This window comes from Scardinius erythrophthalmus (genome assembly GCF_964197995.2).
Source record: "Scardinius erythrophthalmus genome assembly, chromosome: 1".
Taxonomy (NCBI): Eukaryota; Metazoa; Chordata; class Actinopteri; order Cypriniformes; family Leuciscidae; genus Scardinius; species Scardinius erythrophthalmus.
The window spans coordinates 15,997,400-16,006,918 of NC_138221.1; the positions used below are offsets into that span (position 1 = coordinate 15,997,400).

General features: G+C 41.1%; 1 protein-coding gene across 1 annotated transcript; it reads left to right on the forward strand.

Moving 5' to 3' along the window:
- Positions 1-330: 330 nt before the first annotated feature.
- On the forward strand, positions 331-1,376 carry LOC308695130 (interferon-induced very large GTPase 1-like; the record flags this gene model as incomplete). The annotated part of the gene is given in 2 exon segments (XM_081373115.1): positions 331-1,003; positions 1,006-1,376. Coding segments are annotated over 2 exon segments (1,044 nt in total).
- Between the last annotated feature and the right edge of the window lie 8,143 nt (positions 1,377-9,519).

The window sequence follows — 9,519 nt, forward strand, 5'->3', positions numbered from 1 at the left end:
GTATCAAGTGCAAAAAAAAAAACAGAGATGAAGATAATCCATAAAAAACAGCATAAATGTGACATCAGCAAATTTATGTTGCAATTTATTGAAGAAATTAACTCAAATGCTAAACATGATAAGATGTTTTTTCTCAAATGGCTCAGAATCCTCCTGGATGAACACACATCAGCTGACCTTTCTGCTCTACTCCAGAAGTATGATGAAACATGGTCAACAGTCTTGAAACTGAAAGACAACAGTAATAAATCTGAACAACATAAAGCTAAACAAACACACCTTGAGAAATTATCTGAGGAACTTTAAGTTGCCTTTGGTTTGGAGCACATCATGAGGGAGATCGGTCAGATCTATGAATCATGTTCATCTGTGGAGAAGAACAAGAAAGGCCTGCAGCTTGAGTTATCTTCTCTCCCGAGTCTTGCCGCAGAGATGATCTCTGGATTTCCACTGGAGCTGATAGATGGAGATGCTGCTCATGTTCCTCTTGTCTGGATCTCTGCTGTTCTAGAAGAACTCATCCAGAAACTGGGACACCAGACCAGAGTCTTTGTGCTGTCAGTTTTAGGGCTTCAGCGCTCTGGGAAATCCACCATGCTGAACGCCATGTTTGGGCTCCAGTTTGCCGTCAGTGCTGGCAGATGCACCAGAGGAGCTTTCATGCAGCTGGTCAGAGTCTCAGACGAGATGAAAACACAGATTAACTTTGACTATATTCTGGTCGTTGATACTGAGGGTCTTCGTGCTCTAGAACTGGCTGGAAGATCAACACAGCATCATGACAATGAATTGGCCACATTTGTTGTTGGTCTAGGAAATCTGACATTGATCAACATCTTTGGAGAAAACCCATCTGAGATGCAGGACGTTCTTCAGATTGTTGTTCAGGCCTTCATGAGGATGAAGAAGGTAAAAATGTCTCCCAGCTGTGTGTTTGTGCATCAGAACGTTTCAGACATCACAGCTGGAGAGAAAAACATGGAGGGAAGGAGACGACTGCAGGAACACTGGATGAGATGACAAAACTCGCTGCTAAAGATGAAGTCTGTGAAGCAGAACGTTTCAGTGATGTCATTAGATTTGATGTTCAGAATGATGTGAAGTATTTTGCTCAGCTCTGGGAGGGAAGCCCACCAATGGCACCAAACCCAATCTACTGTGAGAATATACAAGAACTAAAGAAAACTATTATGTCTCATGCCTCAAACTCACATGGAATGATGCTGATAGACCTAAAAGATCGTGTTAAAGATCTCTGGGAGGCTTTACTGAATGAACGATTCGTCTTCAGCTTCAGAAATTCAGGAATACTGGAAACTGGAGACCGAATACAGCAAGTGGCCCTGGAGTCTTCGCAGTGCCATGATGGAAACTGAGAACAAACTACACAACAAAATAGAAAATGAAAAAAATTTGCGAGGTTAAGGAAACTGATCTTCAAAGAGAACTGAAGAAGACAAGTGAAGTAGTGAAAAAAATCAATGGCCGAGTTCTTTGAGAAAGACAAAGATAAAGATATACTGATTCACTGGAAAACATCATTTGAAAACAAAATCAAAGAGCTTCGAGAAAACATTGTGAGAGAATCAAAGAGGAAATTAAACAATATTCTTCAGCAGCGAGACCTCAAGAAAAAGATTGATGCTCAGAAGATAAATCATGAAAACACTCTCTATGAAAAGAGCAAAGAACTTGCCTTGAATCTAAAAGACAAAGACAAAGATGAAGAAACACTGAAGAAAGAGTTTAATTTGTTTTGGGGACTGAGTATGAAGAAGATCATCACATACACTCCAATACAAGACATTGATGTAATGAGAGATGTGAGTTGACTAAAAGTTGCTAAATGCTAAAGTTGACTAAAAAGAGGAATAAAATATTTTTATGGGGGAAAAAAATTACGGGCCCAAGCCGGTGGCACCGCAACCCCGGTGCCTTTAGTTACCTAAAGACACCGGGGTGGCGGTACCACCGGCTTTGGCCCTCCATCGCTGCTCGCAGCTATATTTATGGGGGCTATATTTATGGGGTTTGGGGTCAGTAAGATTTTTTATGTTTTTAGGAGAAGTCTCTTCTGCTCACCAAGGCTGCATTTATTTGATTAAAAATACAAACAAAAACAGTAATACTGTGAAATATTATTCCAATTTAAAACAGCTGTTTTCAATTTTAAAATATTTTACATAGTAATTAATTTCTGTGATCAAAGTTGAGTTTTCAGCATCATTACTCCAGTCTTCAGTGTCACATGATCCTTCAGAAATCATTCTAATATGATGATTGATGCTCAATAAATATTCATTATTATTTTGAATGTTGATTTTTTTTTTCAAAATGCTTTGATGAATGTAAAGTTCAAAAGAACAGGATTTATTTCAAATATATATTTTTTAACATTATAAATGTCTTTACTGTAACTGTTGATCAGTTTAACTCATCCTTCATAAATAAAAGTATTGATTAATTTTATTTCTTTCCCCCAAAAATAAAATTTAAATTATTACTAACCCCAAACTTTTGAGCGGTAGTGTTTAATGTTACAAAAGCTTTAGATTTCAGATAAATGCTGTTCTTTTGAACTTTCTATTCATCAAAGACTGTACACAACTGTTTTCGACATTTAAAATAATAATGAATGTTTCTTGAGCATCAATCATCATATTAGAATAATTTCTGAAGGATCATGTGACAGTGACGACTGGAGTAATGATGCAGAAAACTCAGCTTTGATCACAGGAATAAATAACAGTTTAAAATATATTAAAATAGAAAGCAGCTGTTTTAATTTGGAATAATATTTTACAATATTACTGTTTTTGTTTGTATTTTTAATCAAATAAATGCAGCCTTGGTGAGCAGAAGAAACTTCTCTGTTATGTGCGCGCCACAGACTGCACGCACGTCCGCTTAGAGTTCCGCCTTTTGCCTTCCGTCAATATTACGTTATTAGAAAAATATTTTTTTAGAGAATCGATTTTTGGACATTTGTGAATCGATTCAGAATCGTCCACGTCCGCATCGCGATGCATCTAAGAATCAATTTTTTCTCCCACCCCTAGATTTCATACAACAGGTTAATAAACAGTTACAATTAAGTCACTTACATTTTAGATGCAATGTTGACTGTTTTTGTTCTGTTTCAGCAGCGAAAATAGTTAAACAAAGATCACAGCAGAACCATCACGCATCACGTGTTTTCTCATAACTGAACGATTCAGCATTTTTAACGAATCGGTTGACTCAAAGATTGAATGATCAATCCGTAAACATCTGTTTTAATCATGATCGACTCATTCGAACGAATCGTTTGAACGAATGAATCAATGACTCGCTTATTAAGATGGATGCCTGGTGACACCTAATGGCGGTTTAGTGTTGTTTAAAAGCATCATTCTTTCCAACGTGTGTCTGATTTGTGTGTTCAACATTATCAATGTCCGTGTGGACGTCCGTATTTTTCTTTCACTTTTATATTAGCGATTTAAAAGCACCCGCTCGTGTCACACGTCGATTAACCGGTGGGAAAATATCCTCAGACACATACCTAATAAATGTATATTTAAATATAATATTGGCCTACCTGGTAAAAAGTTGTATATACTATTTTGATGTCCTTTTGGACACAAGAGGGCAGTATCGCCCTATGTATGACTTTATTTTTTTTTGTACTTTACTGTTTTTAATTTTAGAATAAAATTAGAATACAATTCTTTTTAAAAACAGAATTTTTATGTAATTTAAGAAAACAGAAAAAATATTGTATAAAAAATACAATAAATTTTCTGTATAAAAATTGTGAATTTTTATTTTACAGATATTATTTGTAATTTTACAGTGTTTTGAGTACAATTTAAAATGAAAGAAAATGATCGTCAAAAAATCACAGTTATTTTCTGTAAAATTAGGATTTTTTTTTTTCACAGTGTAGCTCTGAGCTCAGCAACTCTTGGACTCTCTTCGACCTTGCCAATATCAATCTGGAAAACAGCTGTCTGTACGAATGTGTACATGTTGTGCAGCACTTTGCTGTAAGATGCGCCAAAAACAAAGTCAAAGGCACCCAGAGCACCCACTGATTTGCATGGTATGGCTTTCTTGTCGAGAATTATGTAGTACGCATGAATGTTGGTCTTCTTTGTCCCCATGGCAAGCAGGTATGGCTGTGTGCTCTCTTCAATGGTATCAAGGTGATCGTGGATGTTAGTCCCTGCCTAGATAAAACAAAGACAAACACTCAAAGTCAGCTCTCTAATTGCCTCTTGTCCTTAAATCCGTTTTCCGAAATACAATGAACCCAACTGGCAATATTTCGAGGCAGACAACAGGTACTGACAGAAAAGTCAAATTTGATCTTTTTGAAGACGACGAGGTGTTTATCAGCTTGACGTGCGGACATCTTTCCAGGTCTCTTGCGGCCTTGAGGTGATGGTGGAATTAAATAAAATAAAAGAAGAATTGAAGCAAGATCTCGGTCCCATCCTGAATAACAGATATGGCAACTTCAGAAAAAAAATCAGAAACATCTAGATATTCTTATTCTAAAAGAAAACAATCTAAGCTGTATCATCTGTTTCATCCTGTTTCATCCTGTAGCTCAAACAGTAGAGCGTGGGTGCTAGCAACGCCAAGGTCATGGGTTTGATTCCCAGGGAAAGCAAGAACTGACTAAAATGTATACCTTGAATGCAATGTAAGTTGCTTTGGATAAAAGCGTCTGCCAAATGCATAAAGGTAAATCCTCGTCCACAGCTGATTCTGCGGAGTCAATAAGGTCCTGAAGGTCTTGGGAGAAGTGAACTTGATTTTTGACCCTTTGCTTTGTAGAATGACCTTCTGCATAAATGTAGTTGGCCATTTCCAGAAACTTTGCTGACGTCTTCTCACCAAAAAAAAAAAAAAATCCTGCTCAATCTGTAAAAACCAACAGGACCATCCATTTACTTCACAAGGAATATTTTAATAAAAGTTGAGAACAAATGTTGTCAATTAAGTTTAACTTAAATTAAGCCCATAACATTTATTTAACATACCGGGCCTTTATCTTTTATCTTACCGGGCCTTTAATGTCCAAAAAACGGGGAAGTGCAGTCAGCACATCAGTGGATCTGCTTGGGTCTTGAATCTGTAACAGTGTCTGGTTTGTGTTCCCTGGGTGTCCACTAGAGGTTCTCTTCCCCACGGTGTCATCCACATTATGAACTGCATTCCCCACAATCCTTGTCTGTACCCATCACTATAACATTGCACTCAGCTGTTCCCCATCATCGTTAGTTCTGTGTTATATATACCCTGCCTGTTTAGTGTTTGTTACGGAGTTCTTGTGGTTTAAATGTCACACCACTTCCTAAGGTCTGGTCTTGCTTGTTTCTCGGCTGTTTCTTGTTTTTGGATTGCCTTATGGATTTTTGACCCTTGCCTGGACTGGTTTTGTGAGTACGGATTACCCTAATAAAGTACTGCACTTGGATCTTACCACTTTGTGTGCAAGTCGTGATGGAATAATCTTGCGACGATACTGAAACGTCTCCCTCATTTTGACCTTTACGGTTTCCAACTCTGATGAATGTTTCATAAGAGAAACAGCTTCTCTACACTGCTCCTCTGTCAGGATAACTTAAGTGCTGGATGAAGCCTCTCTTTCTGTAGTTGGGCCACCACTGAAAGATTGGGGGAGAGATCTGCGGTTCTCTGATGGTGCAATGTTCCTCTGAATGTTTTTTATTTTCCAAGTCAAGTACCCTTGTCCACTTTGAGGATCATAAAAATGTTCCTTTGTAAAACAAAATGTTTTCATTAATACAAAAGTGACCAACTATCCCATAACTAAATTTTACCAAGAAATATTTTCACTTACATATCCATTCTTTGTGTAGGGATCACAAAGATATGGAAACAGGGCAACAATTCCTTGGGCATACATTTCTCTGATACGTTTAGGAGGAGATGTGCTGTCAAAATTAAACAGACAAACATTTACATTTCTGAATATTAATTTATATGAATATACAGTACTGTGCAAAAGTCTTAGGCATATTCATATCCACCCTCCCCCCCAAAAAATGGTTTTAAGTCAGTTATTTATATCTTTTGCTGTAGTGTGTCAGGAGGAAATATCAGTTTACGTTTCCCCAAAAAAATTTGCCATTAATTGTAATACTCCAGTGAGATTTGTGTATGCACAAGGAGTCTGACAACAGCCAGGATGATCTGATCTCACCATCATCAAGTCAAAGCTACCTGAAAAACTACCTGAAAAACTATGCGCAAGTGTACCTGGACAAAAGCCGTTTTAAACGCAAAGGGTTGATACACCAAATATTGATTTTAATTAGTTAATAGACGTTAAATCATAAATTCAATTTGTGATTTTATTTTTGAAAGCATTCTCACTTTACAGCATTTTAACACAAGTGCCAGTACTTGTCACAGTACTGTAGCTTTGCTGATCCGTTTCTTCAAGCATCTTGGAGACGTTCCTGCAGTTCTTCTGGATATAGTTTGTCTCAGTTTTTTCTGTTTCTTCATGTAATCACAGACGGACTCGATGATGGTGAGATCAGATCATACCGGCTGTTGTCAGACTCCTTGTGCATAAACAAATCTCACTGGATTATAACAATTAATGGCAAAAAGAATGTTTGGGAATGTAAACTGTATTCTGAGCTCCACTGCCGTCCTGAGGAAACAGAGAAAGCTAGTCACTCACGCTGCTCTGAGTTAGCGACTTGAAGACCCTTATATTCAGAGTATTCTGTGTCTTACCGCTGTTCTGAGGAAACAGAGCAAGCCAGCTCTTCCCGCTGTTCTGGGTTACTCACCTGAAGAGTCCTTGTATCCTGAGTATTCCGAGTTTCACTGCTGCCCTGAGGAAACAGAGCAAGCCAGCTATTCCCGCTGTTCTGGGTTACTCACCTGAAGATCCTCTTAGTCCAAGTATTCTGAGCTCCACTGTCGTCCTGAGGAAACAGAGAAAGCCAGTCACTCACGCTGCTCTGAGTTATCGACTTGAAGTCCCTTATATTCAGAGTATTATGTGTCTTACCGCTGTTCTGAAGAAACAGAGTAAGCCAGCTCCTCCCGCTGTTCTGGGTTACTCACCTGAAGATCCTCTTAGTCCGAGTATCCTGAGCTCTACTGCTGTCCTGAGGAAATAGAGAAAGCCAGTCATCCACGCTGTTCTGGGTTACTCACCTGAAGATCCTTGTAGTCCGAGTATTCAGAGCTCCACCGCTGTCTTGAAGAAACAGAGCAAGCCAGCTCCTGCCGCTGCCCTGGGTTATTCGTCTGAAGATCCTTGGGCGCCGAGCATCCTGAGCCCCCTGGTCGCTCTGAAGAAGAGAAAGAGTTTCAGTACTCCATTTAGTCCTCCAGGCTGATGCTATTTTAAGTATGTTTTAACATCCAATAAAGTCAACTGATTTATCTCATCTGTTGTCCTGTCTCGTGGTGTTCCCTTGGTGAATGGAGAGCCCAAGTGGAGTATCTGGCAGGATTGCAAGGGCTGAGCGACCCCCAGAAGGTTCAGTTCGTCTTGAACTCCCTGGAAGGGGAAGCGAAAAGAGAGGTCCAAGTCACGTCTGCGGCCACTCGCGCCAATGCACAAGCCATCTTCGAGTTCTTGGCAGGACAGTACAGTGATGCCACCCCTTCGCCCTACGCTTACGGGAGCAGTATACCCGACTGAAAGGGCGAAGAGATCATGGGCTGGGGGCAGAAGAGACTTTACTGTGAGACCAATTCTTCCTGGGCCTACGAGAGGGGCCTTTGCGGCAGAGCCTGCGTTTACAGCTTCGCAGGGATGCGACCTTAACCTTCGAAAACCTCCGCCGGGAAGCTCTGGCTTTGGAACAAGATCACGCAGAGACAGTGGATTCGCCCATATGTATGGCCGCCAGGGAGGCTAGTGTTTCGGTGCTCCCTGGGCCGTCCGACTGGAAACAAGATCTACGGGCTGAGCTCATGAAAGATGTCCGTGAACAAATGGCCGAACTGTCCAAGACTCTCCTAGAGGAGCTTCGTCGTGGACGGCCTGATCCCTCAACTCTGGCTCGAGAACGTTCGTGGTCGAACGGAGGACGGGACCCAGGAAGACACCCAGGTCGGGCCGGTGGCCCTAAGTTCCAGTGGGACGAACAGGGGCGCCCGATCTGCAACGGTTGTGGAGAACCTGGCCATTACAGCCGCCAGTGCAGTTCACGTCGAAATTCGCAAGGTTTTTTTTAGAACGACCGGCCACTGTGGTTTAAGTGGTCGGGACCCCCTTTATTGACCCTCCCCTAGCTACGGCCTCGAGAGACAGTTTGGTCGGGCAGTGTCCGCTTGTGGAGATCCGAGTGAACGGCACCACGGTTCGGTGCCTAGTGGATACTGGGTCCCAGGTTACCCTGTTCTCAGAGAGTTTGGCCAAGGAACTGTTTGACGTTCATTACTTACCTGAGGCAGAGGCCCCGTGGCTTACCCTGCGAGGGGCCAATGGGCTGGATATCCCATACAGTGAGGAAAATAAGTATTTGAACACCCTGCTATTTTGCAAGTTCTCCCACCTAGAAATCATGGAGGGGTCTGAAACTGTCATCGTAGGTGCATGTCCACTGTGTGAGACATAATCAAAAAAAAAAAAAAAAAATCCAGAAATCACAATGTATGATTTTTTAACTATTTATTTGTATGATACAGCTGCAAATAAGTATTTGAACACCTGAGAAAATCAATGTTAATATTTGGTACAGTAGCCTTTGTTTGCAATTACAGAGGTCAAACATTTCCTGTAGTTTTTCACCAGGTTTGCACACACTGCAGGAGGGATTTTGGCCCACTCCTCCACACAGATCTTCTCTAGATCAGTCAGGTGTCTGGGCTGTCGCTGAGAAACACGGAGTTTGAGCTCCCTCCAAAAATTCTCTATTGGGTTTAGGTCTGGAGACTGGCTAGACCATGCCAGAACCTTGATATGCTTCTTACAGAGCCACTCCTTGGTTATCCTGGCTGTGTGCTTCGGGTCATTGTCATGTTGGAAGACCCAGCCTCGACCCATCTTCAATGCTCTAACTGAGGGAAGGAGGTTGTTCCCCAAAATCTCGCAATACATGGCCCCGGTCATCCTCTCCTTAATACAGTGCAGTCGCCCTGTCCCATGTGCAGAAAAACACCCCCAAAGCATGATGCTACCACCCCCATGCTTCACAGTAGGGATCGTGTTCTTGGGATGGTACTCATCATTCTTCTTCCTCCAAACACGTTTAGTGGAATTATGACCAAAAAGTTCTATTTTGGTCTCATCTGACCACATGACTTTCTCCCATAACTCCTCTGGATCATCCAAATGATCATTGGCAAACTTAATTGACATGATGCTGGTTTAAGCAGGGGAACCTTCCGTGCCATGCATGATTTCAAACCATGACGTCTTAATGTATTACCAACAGTAACCTTGGAAACGGTGGTCCCAGCTCTTTTCAGGTCATTGACCAGCTCCTCCTTTTTTTTGTTCTGGGCTAATTTCTCACCTTTCTTAGGATC